Source organism: Atractosteus spatula, chromosome 15 (assembly GCF_055471065.1).
Source record: "Atractosteus spatula isolate fAtrSpa1 chromosome 15, fAtrSpa1.hap1, whole genome shotgun sequence".
Classification (NCBI taxonomy): Eukaryota; Metazoa; Chordata; class Actinopteri; order Semionotiformes; family Lepisosteidae; genus Atractosteus; species Atractosteus spatula.
In genome coordinates, this window is record NC_142720.1 from 16,716,408 (window position 1) to 16,737,324 (window position 20,917).

The 20,917-nt window shown below is 38.8% G+C and overlaps 1 protein-coding gene across 1 annotated transcript in view; it reads right to left on the reverse strand.

Annotated features, from left to right (window-relative positions):
- Nucleotides 1-7,805: 7,805 nt before the first annotated feature.
- Nucleotides 7,806-20,917, reverse strand: part of prkceb (protein kinase C, epsilon b) — a 126,255-nt gene continuing 113,143 nt past the window's right edge. The window contains exons 12-15 of the mRNA XM_088933819.1: nt 16,033-16,171; nt 15,540-15,728; nt 13,489-13,635; nt 7,806-10,286 (exon numbers count right to left, since the gene is read on the reverse strand). Of these exons, the coding sequence (XP_088789945.1) occupies nt 10,140-10,286; nt 13,489-13,635; nt 15,540-15,728; nt 16,033-16,171 (622 nt within the window). The 3' untranslated portion in view covers nt 7,806-10,139. The remainder of the gene's footprint in view (nt 10,287-13,488; nt 13,636-15,539; nt 15,729-16,032; nt 16,172-20,917) is intronic.

The window sequence follows — 20,917 nt, forward strand, 5'->3', positions numbered from 1 at the left end:
AATTCTAATGCTTGTAATAAAATATAATGGAGAATAATGCACTCTAAGGCATAATTTGTAGGCTTCATTCAGGATCAGGGATAGTCAATAAATCTGTACCTATATTATCTTATGAATATGCAAGCTGAACGTCCCCATAGTGTTACAGCGTGAACAGAAATTTGATAAGAATAAATGATTAAGCTAAGCTAATTAAAATGAAATTTAATTTCAGATCCGTCCTTTTCCACCTTAAAAAATGTTACATACTGGGTGCGAGTTTTAGCTAATGTTATCTTCTCCAAAATCTCTCACAGCACATGTTTTCTTGGTTGTTTTTAAAGAAATACAGAGTTGCAATAGATCATGCACCAGTGATCTAGCTAGTCTAATGTATGTCCTATATTACAATTTCTATGTGAATATGAATGGATAGAATGTATATGTTCCACTGCGTATTCTAATAATGGAGCATTTGAAAGAGCAGCTGATTTTAAACGGGAAACTCTTACAGAGCAGAAGAAGATGACAACACAGTCCCAAACTTGGTATGGTTCATTTACATGACTCTAGCAAAATTCCTGATGATTTGTGGGACAAGAGGACACACACATTCCAGAATATATTTCTGGTGTAAACTCTTTTTTCTGGAACGTGTCCACTTTTTCTTTCACAGGCCAAGGTCATACTGACCGAGTAAACAAGTGGGGTGGATTCCAGTATATTTTGAAGTGCAGTGTAAATGCTACGGGTATCTACAGCATGTCACTCCACAGCAGCTACAGTATGTCCCAGCACTGGCAGAATGGGTTGGGGTTGGAGCACGTACAGTATAAGACTGCCACACATGCAATTACGAACCTGTTATGAAGCACAGCATTTCAAGTGGTATTACAGTATATTAGTTTCATTTATAAGTTTCTTTTATAATCAACAATTATAAATGAAACAAGATGATACTACCTTGAATATGAATTAAGGTTACTTTTTCTTCTCCAATACTGAATGTACCTCAGTCCTCTTAAAATATACCATAAAAATGCACTGGTCAGTTATGTTGTTCCTGTTTATCTTAATTAGTTTGTATTAAACATTCATTACAGAATTGGACTAATTATACAATTTTTTCAGACGTTGAAGTAGTACATTTTTAGACAGAGGATTAAAAATCATTTTTTGATTGAAAATCATTTCTGCCTTTTAAAATTTTTTAACTGGAAAGTCAAATTTTATTTTTTAAGACCACACTTACAAATAATTTTTTATAAAACTATATGAAAAATATTTTAAAGTACTGAAGAGAGATTTATTTACAGGGTAAAGGTGTAAATCAGTTTAAATCTTGATTGCACAGACGACTATTAATTTCTTTGCAGGCTTGAGATAATCCATCTAGGTTTGTGTGAAGGACTACTGTCATCTGAGACAATTCCTACATCAGAGACATCAGGTGAATCAGAAGGCGAAAGAGTCATCATCCCTCTTTTGTGGATCATTTTGTCTGCAAGGACCCCTGTGTGAAAGTGAAATCTCTGGTGAACACAAACTTTGGATTCTTTTTTCCCTCCATCCAGCAGGACTATTTCTGAGCTTTGAACAGCTAATTTTATTAAAATTAAAATATAGGTCAGTATTTTCTGTCAAGATGTAAAGTCTTTTCAAGGTCATTTTGAACATGATCATTTTTCAGTGTATCTCAGATGTAATATCATAGCTTTAAATATACAGTAAGTGAAGTGAATATAACTGAAGCGAGAGGCATACAATAAGTAATATTTGTATTAAATAAGTGTAAAATCCCTGTGGTGTTACCTGTGTGGAGTTTATGATTTCCTGGTGTTTGTGCGGGTTAGCTCTCCCAGTCCAAAGATATACTGGGTAAGTTAATTGCCTTCTGGAAAATTGGCCCTGGTGTGAGTTTGTGTGTGTTTGTATCGGTGTGTGCCCTGTGATGGACAAGGCTGTGTTCTGCCTTGTTCCCATTGCTTGCCAGGATAGGCTTTGGCTCCCCTGCTAACCTGTATTAGATAAAGTGGTTAAAAATGGATGGGCGTGTAAAAAAAGGGCTAATGGAACTGATATTACCTGCTTAATTGTATTCCGCAATGGTATAATAAGCTTGCTGTTACTGTTCCTTAGCATATACAGTAGCTCTGTAGCAACAAGTGAACAAAACAAAAGCAATGTGAAAAAAGGCATTCATGATTTTGATCATTCCGTGGCAACACCTTCAGTAGTCAGTGTGCTGTTAGGCAATAGCAAAGCATTAATGACCATGGGCCTCTTGGGGAAGAGGATGGGATTGCAGCCTACTGTAGGCTCCACTGGGGTGATAGTACAGTAGATGTCATTACTATACAGGACCCCTATCCCATTATACAAGTTTATTGGGAATTCAGGCTGTAAGTATACTCTATGAAGCTTGGTGGTTACTTGTCTGTGTAATTTCTACCTACTGTGTTTGTATTCTGATGTCCACAGAATTATTTTTCTGTGAAGGTTGATGCTCTCAGAGACTCTTACATCACAATGTGTAATTAGGACTGGTTCTTTACCCTTAGTATTCTTGTTGGGGCAGACTGTTAGTCTGAAAGGGAATTAGTTCTTCTTGTTATGCAGCATAGGGCTTAGAGCCCAGATGATCATTGGAACAAAGTAAAAACATGATAAAACTATGATAAAGGAGTCTGCTTTTATTTGCTACAATAACTCAAAGCTTTAATGCTTTCATGGAATATAGGCAATTGAATTTAAAAAAAAGATTTTGTTTTTCCTGAATGAAAAAAATGCATGAATTGCAATCACAGTATGTATACTGTATATAGTATTTAACTTGCAAAAATAGCATAGGCAGTAACAAAAACATCAATGAAATTAAAAAATACAACAGAAAAAATAAAAAATGATAAAAAATAACTGAGCTGAGCAACGGAATAGAAGACAGCCTGGGATTTATAATCATATTGTTTTATGTCTTGTAGTTCGCCTTTGCTTTGCATTCAGGTTAGACTGTTTCCCTGTATAATGCTACTCTGCAGGACACTGCTATTGTGTTCAGAGGAAGCCCCCCTGCAACCCCCACACAGGGCTCAGTCTGGCTGCTCCTGAAGATAGGAGTGGAAGAATGCGAATTGATATAGCAGACAGGATGCGATCAGGAAGGCCTGAGCACAGCCCTTGCCAACACTACACTAAAGCCGAAGACAAAGTGAAACAGCCCTGTTCTTACCTGTCTCTTCCCTTAGATCTTGATCTGTGGAGTTCTTATATTTATTTTTTTGAGTGTTTTGTTTTCTGTGTATTACTACTAACTTGGATCAGAAGAAAAACTCTGGAAAAAACAGATTCTAGCTATTTACAGTACGTAATGTGAGGTAAAGCCTCACATGCTTTAGAATGGCGGTGGCAGAGCAGAGCAATACCGCTACAGGATCTGGCCCTTAGCCCCTTATCGTCTCAGCTTGTAGTCTGAACTGCAGTTTTCTTGGCAAATCTGCTTGCTTCAGAAGAGACAGCCCTTCTTGTACACAGTTTAAGTTTCTTGTCCTGGCTTACTACTGTGATGCGACTTTTGAAACTCCTCTGGCTAATATCTCATGGATGCTGCTCGCCTTTTCTGGGCTGTGGATGATAGAATCACTTTACGGTGTCATCAGGACTGCTCTTTGTTGCTCAGACATCCCAAAACGTATTCATGCTGCACTTGCCCATCCGATGACCCCGCTGTTTGGACAGCCCTGGAAGAACTTGTAAGAGCGCACCAGTAAGCAGAGGTGTTGAGTGCTGGAGAGGGGGGGAGATTCAAGGGCAAGATGAAGATTCATGGAAGAAGAGAGGACTAAGAAGATCATGGAAAATAGAGATAGATGGGGCACAGGAAGAGGATGAAAAGAAAGGATGAAGAAGAGCAAGTTAAAGGTTTATTCCATGCTGAAAAAAGAAGAAAGGAAACACAACGTTTCAGCTGGGGAGCTTTTCGGGTGCGAGGAGGTCAGATTTTGATCATGACAGAGAGGTAGTTAAAAAGGACAGACTTGACAGGGCCAAGCACAGTAGGTTCTGGGAGGAAGGTCAAAGTATGGCACTGCTTTCTGCACAAAATAATTAACTGTCTTTATTATATAAAAATTAGTGTACTGTAAACTTTCACTATTAAGAGTCCCACAATGCTTTACTTACTTATCTAGCTACCCCTCATTTGCAGGGGGGGGGCTGATTGTCTTCTACAAACCCTAAGGTGACACATAGAGTAAGACCAATGACCTCTGACCTGACCTCTCTGGCAGGTTGACTGGTGAAAAAGATGTACAGCTGTGTTCCTACTAAGCTTTTGGTGAGTCAGGATTCTGCAGCCCATGTGCAATTCAGACTGAAGATTAAAGCTCTCCTGCTTATACAGTACACAAGCAGTACACAAGCACTGCATTGTTTAGCTTCAGGTTACGGTTAAGGCCGTAGGGCAAGGTAGAGTGTAGCACTTAACCAGTAGTCTGGTTTACAATAGTCTCAGATCTGGTGATTCAGGTCATCATTCTACCTAAGGGCAGGCTCCACACAAGGAGCATCAGAGCCTTCTCTTGTGCAGCTCCGTGATCGGGAGACTCTGCGATTGTGGAGATCTTTAAGTTTGGAAGGACACTATTATAACAACTTAATACTTTTGACATCATAGTATTTAATAGGTTCCAAAACAAACAATACACATTCACATCCTTTTGAATACAGTACATTTGGCACACAGTAAAATGCTTACAATGAAATAACACTAATGGATGGTTAGAAATTCAAAATACATCCATAAGGAAACATACTTCTGTACATACAAAGCTTCACAATACAGAAAATAAAATCAAAATTATATATATGTATACATTTAATATTCAGCCAGACACATTTTTGCACTTAATTTAAAGAGGTAATTTTTCAGCCTTTATTTACTCAGTTTTACGCCTCAATGACTCAACGACAGAGCATAATGTGTTTCCTATATAGAGTATTTTCCTTTTACAAATTTTTAAAATAAAATAGAAGCATAAAGATAACCAAGATACAATTTGGCATGACACATCATAATCGCTATGGAGGAAGGACGTTGTCATGTTGAAGAAGGCTGGAGTGTAACAATATGTTCATACAGTATATTACAAAACACATTGAAGACCTAATATGAAGCAACACAGACCAACTAAAGAAACTGTAAACCAAAACGAGCAAAACTGACAAAAAAAAAACAATCAGAAGAGACTGGAACTGAAAGTTAGAAAATAAAGAACAACTGTCCTCCTAAAAGCATATTTTGTGCTCTCCCATATAGAAATGACTTTGCACCGTCACTATGAAACAAACATCAGTTGAGTCATTTTAATTATGAAGCCTATTTTAATTTCTCCTTTTTTAATTCCTTCACATTATGCATATACAGTATTATAAGCATAATGTCAAGAAATCAAAACGAAGCTTAAAAGTCTCGGTAATTTACACTTAATCAGTTGTTTGTTCAAGAAAACACATATACATTAATGCATGCAGGTGGAATGTATGGTCTCATGGTATGTATAGACTCACAATTTCCTACTGTTATGCAACAGGCCTCTTTTCTTTGATGGAAAGAGCTCACATTCACATGAACAAATCATGAATGTTTCGAAAGGTCACTTCAATATTGATCCTAGATTTTAGACAGGCTGTCAAGAGCTCCTTCTGCAGAATTTTTAACCAGTTTTTTTAATGGTGTCAGCTTTGTGAAATTATCTTTTAACTTGACAATACACTTTGTTTAAATTCACAGATTGTTTCTTATCCTAGATATTTAAATTAACACATCGTTTTCCTTTCAGAGGTTTACTAAGATCAATATACTGGTTAATGCTTCCCGACCACTGCAGTTTACAACATTGTGTTGACAGTGAGATGTACAGTTCTTTGAATTCATGTAATTATAAATACCTCTAATAAAACCAAAAAAAAATAATAATAAAAATAAAATAAAACCAAAATTTAAACCGAGCAACACAGAGTGCTTATTTTTTGTTGGGGTTCTCCTTTAATTACATTTAGATATGCCTTGATATGAAGAAATTACTTTGTCATGAAGTGGAAAAGCCAGAGTTAGAATTCATTAAAAAATGACATAAGAAGTGGATGCTACATTTAGCTTTGGAAAAATTAAAACAGAAAATTTACTTTTGTGAACTTTCAGTTTCATAGGATTCGCACCTAATCTGTCTATATGCAGCAGACAAAAAATATAAAATCCAAAATAATGGAAACCTATGATAATGATACAGTGGAAGCTTACCTATAGAGTACATTTGAAATTCATTATTATCTGAAATCCCAATGACTAAAAATGACATTGATGGTATATAGATATTGAGGTTTACTGTCACGTCATGTATGTAGATCCATGTATAAATCATCTATTAATTTTCTACACACCCTTAAGAAAATAACTCCATACAGTGTTAAATGTGTTTGAACTACAGCTACTAAGCACTCTGAAGAAAAAAAAGTTATTTTGGATCACTTTCAATTATTACGGATCATCCCTGTACAGGACTGACATACTGTACTGTAGCATTTCAATCACTGCATTTGAACATTTACAGTATACAGGATAAAGCAAGCAAAAAAAAAAAGTTGCCTGTTCTTCAACGAGGTAAAATTTCTGTTTCCTTCGTTTGTATTCTGTGCTGTTATCTCACTAAATCATATGTGTACCATGATCACTGTTTTCATTGTCTTTCTTAACATAAAAAATAACAAAATAACCCTATTTATATTCTGCTCTCTTTCATCTATTAAAATATCTCCATACTGTGTGCTTGTAGTATTAGATTTCTGTTTTTTGCTTTTTCTTAAAAGTTCATGTTTGAAGGACCCGGAAAGCAATGTAGAAATATGTTAGGGAAAAGTTTTTCACATTAAGGGCAAAATACAAAGGAGGGTTCCCTGGGAAATTACAGGGGTTAACCAATACCAAAACACGTGACTTGTCTACACGCTGAGTAGCAGACTAATATTGTAGGACAGGAATTCTGTTATCTTACATAAATATTACCAACCATGTTATCATGCCAAGTTCCCTGTTGTATCCCTTGTATTTGTAAAACCGATGACAGATTGACGATTCATTTTTATACAGTTTTTTTAGTAAACTGAATGTGCAGCAGTCTATTTGTACTACGATAATTATTCATGTGAAGAGAACTCATTATGCAGTGTTAGCATGGAAAGAAGCTGGCGGACTTTCAAGCCTACAGTATCTAGTATGTCCTTGGAGACAATGGGGAGTAAACAATCTCTGGCCTGTACCCCAGACCATTCTGGATCCTTACAGTTTAAATACAGCCCTAGGATTCTGAGACTGCACTGTAGTGAGCGTATTGACGTGGTTAAAAAAATAAAGCTGAGCTTATTATTTTAAATACATAATTCAAGACCTCTGTGTGAAGTACAAAACCACTTCTGCATTGGGAGCCCTTGACAGCCATAGATAGAAAGGAAGGATTGCACTGTTTCACACGCCTGGATCAGCTTATATTCTTGTCTGGAGTGGTCTTGGGTTGAGCTGTAATCACCACACTTGTTTTCACAAGTACTGGTCAGTGGCAGCTTTCTCAGAGCTCTGCAACTACCACACCATCGCTAACGCACAAAAGATTTACACCAGAGAGCCTGCCAAGCTTTAGGTGATACGCATCGGAAAAACAAATCATGACAAAAAAATAAAACAAGAACAAGAGAAGAAAAAAAAAATCTGACCAAAGAAGCAAATAAAAAAAACTCAAAAATACACATACAGAGTATTGCACATGGACGTTATCTTTTTTTTTCCTCATAGACTAATACATTATATAATAGGCCTGACCATGCAGCGCTTGATACCTCTATGTTCAAAGAACTTCACAGGCTTTGCAGCAAAGATTATATACAAAGTATCACCTGTACATACAGTAGGTGGCTCATTTTGCCACCCACAAGAGTGAGTCTTGCTGAGCAGCCTGAAATCTCTGGGTAGATTTTCGAGAACTGCTCAATAAGACAATCCAGTAAAATCATTTTAAAAAACAAACAGACAATGAAATAAACCAACTTCAAGGGGCAGTTGTACACACAAGCACACACTCCCACACCCATCGCACACTTGCACGCAAACAAACCATACAAGGAATATTTAGAAATTAACTACAATAACACTGTTAGTGTATCTACAGTTGGTAACAATTATTTTAATCAGTAACATTGTCCACAAACGTTACCCCAATACACAAAAGGCAAATCATTGTACTTTGCTATAATTGTCAGTTTTGCAAAAATTTTGATCTTCACACAACTCCTTCTGATTTCAATACTATCAAACTTTGATAGCTATGTTTGCTTTTAGATCCACATGAATGCAATTTTTAATTCTCAGTCAAATAACTATGAGTGTCAATTTTGTTAGGGTGGTGCATTCCAAAAATGCAATAAATTCTTGTGTCTCTGATTTCTGGACAATGCAAAACTTTGCATTAAATGATTTAAATAATAATTTACAAAATTAATAGTAATCTCAAGTGAAAGAGACCAGTAGTACTACCTCATGAATTTTACGTCTGTCAGAAAATAGGACACCAGCAATGCTCCAGTCAGAGAGAAGTGAACCAGAGAAGTTTCTCAGTGCAATACCGCAGAAGAATATTTAAATGTTAAAAGAAACAGCAGAGGCAAGGGAAGTTAATTGCATTGCTGCTCATCACTAAATTTAGCCAGGTGCAGTTTCTATAGGATGCTTCTCTGTAGGATCAAGTGATGCAAATGGAGAAATACAGAAAAAATGGATTATTATTGTTTTTTGCTTCGATAATCTGGTTTTACGGACATTCAGACACCCTTTTTTATTATTTTAAATACCCAAATAATGTCTTCTAAAAACCTCCCTTGCCTGGAGGCCTGAAGCCCTGCTCAGCTAAGCTCAAGGGTGTTCAACTTTCACTTTCCAACACTAAAAAAGAGCCTACCCCCTTTTTGTTAGTTTTCACGTTTAAGGATATGTACCAAAGACAACATTCTAGACAGTTTGGTGTCATTTCTGTAAAAATCTTGAGGGTTTAAAAATGCCATTCTCATTCGATAGTTTGCATTGAGATTGTTATATATAAAAAATATACATAAAACACTCTTTCTTCTGAATAGCGAAAGATTACTGGCCCCATGACAAGATTTTATTTAAAGGGCAGCGTAAGCAATAGACGCTTTCGTATAATTTTTGTACTGATAAAATTCTGCAGCAGGACGACGTCTGACAACAGACACCATTGGTAGTGTGCTAAACTGGTGATGGGTGCCTTCTTGGTGTTGCCCAATGGGCATACATCTTCCTGTGAGAAACCTGGAAGAGCAGCTATAGGTGATAGAAACTGCCCAAATGTCTCCGTTACCTGCAGTCTACCCTTCCAAACCTACCCATCTACCTACTGAAAACTGCAATTCATGCTCACATTTTCCCCGATTCATATTTTAAAAAGGTATGCATTTTGTATTATTTAAAATTATTTTAAAATATATTTACAGTGCCCCCCCCTCCCCTCCAAACTCCCAGCACCAACCCATATAAGGTGTAAGAAAAGAGATGCTGATTACACAGCGGATGCTACAGATGACAACCTGCTAGGCTGGACAAATCAGCCTTGTGGGGAAATTGGGAGATGGGATGTCTGTGTAGCACAGCTGCCACCAGAGAGGACAAACAGTGCCAACCATAGGCCAGCCATGTTGCCGGGGTAGAGCTGCTAATTTTAAAACAAGCCAGAGGGAGCAGGTAGCAGAGTACCACAGGTCAGGACGCTGGCTGGTTATCACACTCCTTGCTTTCAAGGAGGGACTGCTTCTGTGGTCATTTCTCTGCGACGGCGAGTTACGTCTGCCCAAAACTGAGCACGAAAAACAAAGAAACGAAGAAGAAGGTAAGACAAAGTGAAAATGAAAAAAAAACAATGGAGTACTTCATTGTGGAGTATTGACAACCCCTTAATTAGCCCACTGAGCTGGGAGCGCAGCAGAGTGGTGTGACGGTCAGAGCAGAGATTAATACTTGACTGGTCGATCTTCGGGGCGTCCTCCTGGGGGCGCTCTGCGCTGGAATGGCGGGGCAGTTTGGGGATGGAGGGCGGGGCTGTTTAAGACAGGGGATCTTCCCCGAAGTACGAGAAGCCCTTGAACTCCTCCTGGTTGATCTGTTTGATGATGGCATCCTCCACTGGTGTGAGAACAGGCTCTTCACGCGTAAAGTCCTGGTCAAAATTGTTCACATCCCTTTTGGTTTTCTGCACAAAAAAGCACAAAGAGACAGTAAAACATTTGTTTAACTGTTTTCTCTTAAATTATTCTTCTCCACAACAGGACAGAATGGTGAAAAGTATCATGTACATACAGTAGGGAAAAGTAGTTAAATCTTGGCCAATTTATCAGTTAAATAATTAAAATTGAGTACAAAAATTTGCATGAATTCTTAGCATGGCAGGAAAACAACAGAACTCTCCCTCGAAGCGTCAGCGTTTCAAACTTGGAAGAATAACCAAACAATACACATATTCCACATTCCTCACCTGAAACACACGATCTCATAATGGACACTGGTGTGAAAAGTTAAGCTTTTTTTCCAGGTCTTTTCTTCATATAGACACAAGTGCATCAGTATTAAAGTGAATACATCCAAATCCAGTGGAGTTGTTCATTTTTTTACAATACTTCTGTGCATAATTTTCTGTCAGGAGCCCAAAGTCAAGCTGACATGCGTTTGATCAAGCGTCAAAGCTCAATGTAATGTGGCAGAGGTCGGCGGCGGTGCTGATATACTGTATCGCCTCTGTTATAGGAAGAGAGGGAGGCCGAGCAATCCCACAGTCATTCACCCCGCGAGTGACAGCAGCAGAACACAATGCAGACCCCCAGCAGCTGGGGTGAAGACAGTCAGATTGTGACTCTTAGCTCTAAGGACCACCCCAGCACAGGGGGCAGGGAGCCAAAAACTCATGCCCACTTTCTGTATGCTGGGCACATTTAAATCCTTCCACTGCGGTATCCAAAACTTATCAGGAGGGTACAGACCACAACTAAGTAGAGAAACCCACTGTAGTTTACCTCAAGATTTGCTTTTCAAAAATTGCTTTGCAACATTTAAATTGCATGCTAAGGTGAAAAGAACCATTGCTAAAAATTCAAACCTTCAAAATGTGATTTTTAGGTTTCTTTTTGGGAGGCTCTGTGCTTCAAAGGTGGAGCTAATTAAAAAATGTTCTATATTGGAAATGTGGCTTGAGCCAAACTCTTGCTCAATACTGTTTCTATTAGTGCTGATTTACCACAGCACTCTTTGTCCTGGACATTACCAAGTACTCCAAATACAATTATGTTTATTGTACAGTGCGGTCAATGCCATTTGTAATTGCTCTCCTGCATCTCTGTGTGTGCAGAGCTCCACTGTTATCTTTCCTATTTTGGTAATTAATATTCCTTTGAGCCACAGCCTGGCCCATCCTGGCAGATATACTGTAGCTCTCCCACCACTGCCGTTCATCTACACAAGCCCTGACTGAATATATGAATACGCAGTAATTTAAAACTAAAACACCTTTCTGTATAAACAAATATCAGTAATACTATTACCAATACCCCCTTGGTAAAGGGGTATTGGACCGCATATGTAAAAAGACATCCCCCTTGAACCCAGGCTGAAACTGCCTCTATTTTACATAGCATTTTCTAACTACATCTTCCATTTCAGGTTTTCAGAGGAGCTGGAGCCTATCCCAGCAAGCAACAGGTGGAAGGCAGGATATACCCTGGATGGGATGCCAGTCTATCACAGGGGACACACACTCATGCCAGGGCCAGTTTTCCCAGAAGCCAATTAACCTACCAGTATCTCTTTTGGAGCACCTGGATGAAATGTGAACACAGGGTGAAAATACAAACTCCATGCAGACGGCACCCCAGATCCAGAATTGAACCCGGGGCCCCAGCACTGCGAGGCAGCAATGTTGACCACTGCATTAGTGGTTAACGTTAACGGATTAGTGCTGATTTCCTCGGCATTCTTTTCTCTGGAACACAGCCTTGGTGCTGAGGAACTGCTGTACTGCCAAAAAATGTTTTAAAAAGTACAGGGCACCTGTGGCTTTCCACAGATAGAGTACTGGCCATCCGAGGGTTTCCAAGACACGTCAACACAGTGCAGAGAGAAGGGCAAATGTCTTTCCAAATTTAACGGAAAGTGTTGTATTCTGTTGATGTGGAAGTCTTGGCACATGAACCTTGAACAGTTTTGTTTTGAACATGTTTGGTTCAGTACATTTAGCTTAACAAATTTACTGTGGCTCACACATTTAAGTAAAAACAACATGTCTGGGTTGAAAGAGAGTAAATTTCCGTTTCTTCAGCTGATGAAGAAGCACTGCAATATGTAGCCAATATACTGTACATGTTGTCATTTTTGCATTATTCTTCTTTCCTTCTTTATGTACATATCTTACACTATCGTGATCACCTACTGACATTATAGTGGTAATGGTTTAAGACAAATCTGTATTTTGTAGTGCAAAAAGCAGCTTCTTAGCTTTATGGATGTGTAGAAAAAAAAATATATTACTGTTTAGAAAACACCTGGCAATAACAATTAGATTTGTTAGGATAATGTAATGGATTAGCCATTAAAACCACAGTTCAGACTGACTGCTCATCTACTGTAGTTTACATGTAGTTGACTTGCTGTGATTATATTTATTCGTATTTATATTCTGATCAATGTGAATTAAATATTGCTAAATGACTAGCTTGATTTCTTCACACCCAAACTAAGATGTACTAATAATAGTCACACCTGTTATAATAGTAGAAAAAACATAGGCTTTGAGCAGATTGTTAATATATTGAAACTCTTGATTGTATCTAAGACATCCAATGACCAACTTGCCAATATTTTCAAATATATTTCAAAGTCTTAACATACTGTATATAATTTTCTATATGAAAAATATATTAATACTACTAGTTCAAAATGACTAGTTTACCCATACAGTGAACCCCCTGTGAAACCTACAGGACTACAGGACTACTGAATTTTCATTTACTGCACCGGAACAGCTTAAGACTGTGGATGAATACAAGGAAACAATCATGAACATGAAAGAGGAAATACTAAAATATTCAGTAGTTTAAGAACCGTTCATGATTTTTAATAACGTACCACTAATAGGTCACTGAGAACACCCATTAATTCTGTAGCAGAAGCAGAAGGGTTAAGACCAGTTACTGATTTTTAAAGAATTACATAATGATTATTTGTTTTAGTTTGACGATGGCTAGTTTCACTTACACTAGTCTTCACAGGCGTGCCACCCTTCAGGACCGGACATGTCAACGAGCCTAAGAGCCTTATGGCTCTATTATGTTTTGCTTAGCACGGAATAAGAGCTCCTATTTAGCAATGTGCTTTTCCAGAGGCCCCGAAGGTGGAGCTGTACTTACAATTCGAGGTTTGAAAGGGGGCTTGATTTTCCTTTGTTCCAGCATGACCCAGTCGATTTCCTTAAAGAACGGGTGTTGCTTGATGGCTTCTTCACCACCCTGGGAGGCCACACATCCGAGGCGTTTACTGGGGCTCTTCGTCATGAACTGCAAAGCAGCACAGAGACAGAGTCCTGAGGTGAAATGATGTATGAGGCATATGAAAGAGGTGCAGGTGTGTGGTGTTGAAAAATTAACATCCTGCAGAACTTCTCCTTACTGTTTTTAATTAAAACATTGCATGGCTGAGACAGAAGCCCACAAAGCTGCCATTGTGTCACAAATTTCTGTTCTTCATAGGCTATACTGAGGTGCAGCAAGCTTTTATGACTTTATTGCACAAAAGCTGTTTGGTAAACGTGGGCAAATGAAGTTACTATACAGTAACCTTGTCAACACGAACTTAAAAGCAAATATTAAACTTCATTTCTTCAGTTGCAGTATATTCTGAATTACACCACCATTTACACATTTATTTATAAATAAATGCAACAGAAGATTTCCTCTTTCTACACAGAAATGGATGTTAAACAGTAACTGTATACAGCACCTTGCCTTCTGGCCCCCATAAGTCTTGTTTCCTACGTGTTACTCTTGTGTTCAAACTGATCTGACTGAGGGACATTCTAATTTCTGCTTTTCAGGGGACAGTGAATCTGTTTTGAGTTCTAACATTGTGCACAGCGAGCTGCGGATAAAACCCAGTCACAGGGTATTGCCTGCACAGCCCAGCCCAGCTCACAGAGGAGGACAGTACATGCCAGAAGCTGCCCAGGGCACACACGGCACTGTTCTCTTGTCCTCAGGTCACCTTGTTGCTCCGCAGCTCAAGTTTCAAGAAGCACAATGTGAGGAAACCAGTGGGTCCAGTCTGTACTCCCACGTTAGCAGACTGAAAATAACCCTCTCCGACGCCTGTTGTTCTCCAGTCTTTCCTGTTCTCAAGCCTCTGGGCTAGTCCTGCAGGTCTGTATCGGTATCCAGGGGGGACAGCCCTGACTCCTCCTGTCCATCATGTGGCTGCACTTCATTCCTGTATGGCTCTGAGGGAGATGCACTATGGCCGCCCCCCCCCCCCCCCTCAATTCCAGTCACTGGGGAATGAGTTCACAGGCTGAGACTGGCGAGGTGTACTGGTGTACGGGTCACAGAGGCCAACAACATGAAGCACTTACTTATACTACACACAAATTCAGTTAATAAACATAAAATATGGCCAAGCATTTGAAGTTGCATAAGATACACAATGTCCTTTCTTTTTTATAAACCGGATGCTAAGCTGGAGCAGGGATCTAAAAGAATTTTTCAAAGGCGGCCTGCGAGACTCTGACAACACAGTGACAGCTCGTCGTATTTCCCAAGACAAATGTCCGCTGTTACCCACAAGGATATGTGGAGGAAGGACCATTCAAAGTTAACTGAGGACGGGTTATGGAAAAAAAGGGCAAGAACTTAAAAAAAACAACACAACAAACGCATATAAGCAGGGCAGAGGGCACGTGCAAACACAGGCTCTCTGGACTTCACAAAGCAGCTAGGGAAGAAGAAACAGAAGGCCTGCAGAAGTGCACTGGTACAGGCTCATGATGTCTCTCTCAATGTCACAGCATAAAGCTTATGCAATCCCAAGCACCAGAGAACACAAACATTATGTTCTTTTCCCACAAGAAGTGTAATTTATCCCAGGCCCCCTCTTGCTATAACCGGTGGCACTGTGAACTCTCCCTGAACTCCCATTGCTGACTGCACTTAGCTAATCAGATCGTGATTATTAAGAACAAAGGTGGGGGGGTAGCAGGAGAGAGCAGTGGGGTGGAGGTGCAGAAAGGATGGAGGGGAGCAGAAGAGGAAATAAGGGGGAAATACGGCTAGAGAAGAGTGGAAAAGGGAGAGGGAGCTTAGAATGATGAATAAGAGAGGAGGAAATGAAGAGAGGAGAGAGAGAGAGGTGGAGGAGGTAAGCTGAGAGCTGAAAAACGCTGTCCGGGGAAGAGGCAGGCAAGTGCGCTGACCGCTTTGAGAATGCTGACAGCCTCCTTGCTCAGCCACACGGGGTACAGCACGTCGTCGTGCAGGATGGACTCAAACAGGTCATCCTCGTTGTCGGCCTCGAAGGGGGGCTGTCCTGCCATCATCTCGTACATGAGCACCCCCAGAGCCCACCAGTCCACCGAGGGGCCGTACTCCAGCTCTTGCAAGATCTGGAACAGAGCAGAGGCAGGGATTTGAGGTCATGTTGAATGCAGCACATTCAAACAAGATGAGGATTTACCGACTAAAGACAAAACCATGGTAAACTGTAAGAAAGCACAGCAAACGTAAGGTAAATGTATTGGCGATATGCAGCAAGATTACCATGCAACTTCACTTCTGTAAATGAAAAGAACAAAGAGTGGTATTTTCACCAGTAAATCTTCTTTCACCCCACTTCTGAAATGAAGTCAATAAATGAAAAAAATAAGACCAGATACTCTTCAGTTAAGCCTGTGTTCTCCAGCTCAGTACCTCAGGGGCTATGTAGTCAGGGGTACCACAGAATGTCGTGGTTGTCACTCCATTAAGAATCCCCTCCTTACACATCCCAAAGTCAGCCAGCTTGCAGTGTCCCTCTGCATCCAAGAGGATGTTGTCCAGTTTCAAATCTCTGCAAGAAAAAAAGAAATAGAATGACAAATTCCATTTATTTTGACAAGGCTCACCCACAGGGCCTATTTTTAAAACTAGACTCAAGTAATATTTTTAGAATTTAACTTTCTGATTTTTACAGATAGATTACAGTGGTATTACATATTTTATCTTTTTATAGATGTACAACGTTTTTGCAGTTTATTCTTTTCTCTTTATTTTTGCCATCGGTTTTTCTCTCATTTTCAACCATTTGTTAACTGTTTATTTGAAGCTTGTGTGCCGTGAAAGTTGCTATACAAATAAAGTAAGTATTGTAGCATTAGCTAGTGAGATCATAGAGGACCTCTGTGCCGCAGTAAGAAAAGAAAAACAAAACAAAGGCTGTACAAGCCATTACCTATAATTTTTAACATCTGAAATATATAACTCTACTATTAGTCACCGTTATTCATTTAAATTTTGATTTTACTGCAGACCACACAGCGGACTTCTTATTTAAAAAATAAACACTCAATCAGCATAATTGCCCATAATGTTTTTCTTTCCCACTTTAAAGAAACCCATCGCTTTTGTTGAATTTTGCAACCATTTCCCCAGGCAGTGGAGGGGAACGCCAACAGCAAGTTTGTACAGCGTCAAAGTGCCAATTAAACTCCATCACCTTGTCGAGCAGGCACTGTCAGTGTGTCTACAAGCCCCGCAACTGTGAACTGCCATGTGCCAAGCTGTATTATTCTGCTGCACGGATTAACTGTTTCTGGGTTGTCTTGTGTGCTTCACCAGCTCTCAAAGAAAGACGGCCCAGCAATCTGAGCTGATATGCATGCTAAGACATTCTTAGCATTCAGCAAAGCTTCAGCCACAGTTCTGTGCTTTGCAGAAGTTCGGTAGTGGAAAGACCCATTTTGGAAGATTTTATGAATGAGGAGAAGGAAGGGCATCAATAACTATCAACACTGTAATGTGACAGGCACTATTAAAACACGATTCGAAACAACATGCTCACGGGAGGACAAATTAAGATACCACATCAATGACTGATGCTGACCTATTGAAACAGGAACTGACACAACCGCTCTTTGCAAATAATGTTTGCGATTCCTTTGAAACTAAGGATATCCTAGTAATTTCTCACTTTGGCTCACAAGTATAAAAGAATGCAAGACAAACCCATAAAATTATTCTGCACCTTTTTCTATATTTAGATGCTACAGATTATTCAACTTTTATTCAATCTGATGAGTAAATGGTTAACAAATGCTCATGTTCAGTGATGGCCTGGAGACCCATTCAGATTGTGGGACATTTTAGTGGTGGAATATGAGTGAAGTATCTTACTTAACAGTACAGCAGCCTGCACCCTAAGCCTTGGAAATGTTTTCTGCACCCTAAATAACACTCTCTTTGCGATAAAACGTTCAAAACTCAACCTAAATGTCTGACACTGCAGGACCTACATGTGAACCTAGCATGGAAGCCAAAAAGAAAAATGGAAGCAAAACATGGAAATTTGCTCTTCACACAAGAAGATTTATGTTTTAAGTACTGAGTCTCATAGCTATGATTTCTCAAAAAACATTTTGGTGAAGAAAGTCAAAAATCCCTGATTACATACAGTATGACAGACAAAAAATAAAGTTTTTAGCTTGTCTATTTAAACATTTTATTTCTTTTATTGCTTGGAATCTACTGTAAATGTAGTTCTACTGATTCTTATCTGAAAACAACATTTTACTCTGGTTTTCATTTGGCAAAGTTTGTTTCAGCATGCTGGAAAAGAATAGAATCAACAAAAACAACAATAAATTCCTACTGTAACAAACAAAACTCTATATGGTATGTGAGTTAAGTAACTGGCTTCCCCAAAATATGCATTTCAAACAGTGCCACTTGAAGTGCTAAGATTAAATTCAGAGTTATTCCACACTTGAATTCCCCAACTTTACCCGCATCAATAAAATACAAAATCAGCCAGAATCTGCAAACCACACAGGTCAAGGAAGGGTTATGAACTGTGTCACCAAGGTAGCCTGCGGCTGATTCCTTCTCAGTAGGCAACTTACACCTGCTGACCCAGCTGTGACCTGTCTTTCAGACTGACACATTCCTAGCATCAGGGTATGGAACTCCTGGTACTCAAATCTAACCTGAACTCCTCTTAGTCTGATAACGCTGTCAAACTAGTATTTAAAAAACTATCAACATAGTTTCGTTCCAAATAATAAATCCCAACATTTGAAACAAGAAAAGCATACAAATAAAAGTAATCTGATGCTGAGAGGTATTCAGTGGAAATTCAAGTGAAAGCCAAGAAGAGACACTGTTCCCTCACCTCTTGATCTTTTTTTTATCGAAACCATATGTAAACCCCATTTGAAGATAAGGCGCTCTGATGAAAGATGTCAGAGGGTGGTATGAAACCAGTCAGGTTGAGGTTTGATGGTTGATTGCCTGAAAAATGTCAACACCACTTTCCAGAAGCCATTCATTCAGAGGTGTGTTGATGTACAGTACGATCATTCAAGTTTCTGGGGGGGATGGGGGGGTCTGTTCTGTTTTCAAGGAAATCCAGAAAAGGACACAGCTTCTGTAAAATTTAACTAAATATACACATACCCCTGAATAGGTATTTCTGTCCTTATACTTGGCAATTAAAAAAAAAATCCAATTAGAATTTCACATCAGGAGGCTGCTCTGTTTCTGAAGATGGACTGTTCATATTGCTATTATAACAACCAACCAGTCATCCATTTTCTAACTGCTTTATCCAATAGGGTTGCTGGGGAGCTGGAGCCTATTTCAGCAAGCAATGGACACTAGGCAAGATACAACCTTGGACAGGACGCCAGTCCATCGTGGGGCACACAAAGACACAGACATGCACACACTCACACAAGAGCCATTTTTCCTAGAAGACAATTAACCTACCAGTATGTGTTTTAGGACAAATCCCAGATTTTACTTTGTTTTTTTTTCCAGCAGCACATGTAAATGTGGACTTTATAAAGGGCATCATAAATACCAAAACAGTTCTTTGTGCAAGAAAATTAGTGTATTAATTCACTTTATTTGAAAAGCCTTCTGGCTCATTGTTATGGAGCTGTTTTCACATAAAATGTTTTAATTTGTTTTTGTTTTTAATTCTATGGACAATCTGACTATCCACCTCAAGTGACATTTCCTTTACAGTACTTGTAATTTCATAGTTGGGGCACTCCTGTGGTTGATTGATAATGGTGAGGTTAAGAGTGATAGGAAAGATGTGTGAAGCTATTGTGTTTTTCTCAGGGAGTTGTCTTTTATTCAGCCCCTAGTCAATTCCAAGGGCAGATGAATATTTCTCGTATTCTTTCTAAAGAATTGTGACACACAAGTCAGGTATCTTCTTCACCCTTTCGAATAATAGGCAATGTTGGTTACATTTTCCTCTGTCCATTCACTCACTTAATTCCATACCTTCTCCTGATGGCCACAAATCTACTGTAATCTCCCGATGTGGAGCTGAAAGGTTTTTACAATTTCTTCCCTGCTCCAATTTTTGTTATTCTAAAATAAAGGTTTGTGTTGACTGAAATTTCAGTTTCTTTGCCAGACAGATCCTGCTAATGGAATGAAAAAAATGAAAAAAGAAACACTGACATGAGATACTTGAAGATATTCTTAATTTGTGATGCATTGGAACAATATTTTAAAATTGTGACAAAACAGAATACATCACGTTTGTACAAAATAATTGTACTTTTTTTCTGTTGCAATATTACAAGTGTAATATGTTCACTGCTATGCAGAAGTCTTAGATATTTAGCAATGTTCTATTCTACTGAAATTTTAGCCATTCTGATACTGTATATATTAACCTTTTAATCCTGAGGGAACCGGAACCGTATTTTGCAGTACAGAGAGTTGACTTTTAGCTTAATGAACATGTAGAGAGGAACGTTAATGATGAGGTACAGGTGACATGGGTCAATTAGATATAAAGGCTAAATGTAATGGGTTTAGTACTACAACACTTCATATTTGTTGCTCATATTTAGTTAGATTTGAATTTTGTTGAGATCCATTTTTTATTCTAAATAATGCAATGTAAACACTGCTAAATGTATTAATAATGATAATGATGTTGTCATATTAGTGGAGGCTTAAGCAAACTGTTGGTGCTCATACAGTAGCATACCTACAGTGTGACTCTTGATTGTGTCTGAAATATGTATGACTGCTGTCTTTTGCACAGCAGTGTAAATCCTTCTTTGGGAAAAACATATACTGTACTGAATTTTGCAATGTAAAGAGTGTGAGTTGCTGTCCTGCATATCTTTTTTTAGAGAATCCCAGGCAGTGTTAAAAAGTAGTGTGGCTTAAAAACACACACCAGAGAAAAGGCCACACTAATCAGCCGTGATTGAAAGCATTTCCTGTGTTTCATATCAATCTGGAGTTATTTTTCCATTACGTATCCAGTGTAGTCCTCTCAGGATAAGGAGTTGCTTTGCAGAAAAAAACTCTGTCAGAGGCAGTCTGCTGAGGTGCCCCATCCACTGCATCCATGCCTCACCTGCATCCATATAGCACTCTCTCATCAATTTATAGGGAATGCAAAGCCTTATGAAATCTGTTTGATTAGGTTATGCCCTAATATGAGATTCCCTTCATATTCATAATTCATTTCTTGTTGCTGAAAAGCTGATTAAATAATACCCTAAAGCAGAGGCAAAATGGATTTTATTAGCCAAAGGCAACTTTCAAAAAAGCAAACTTAAAA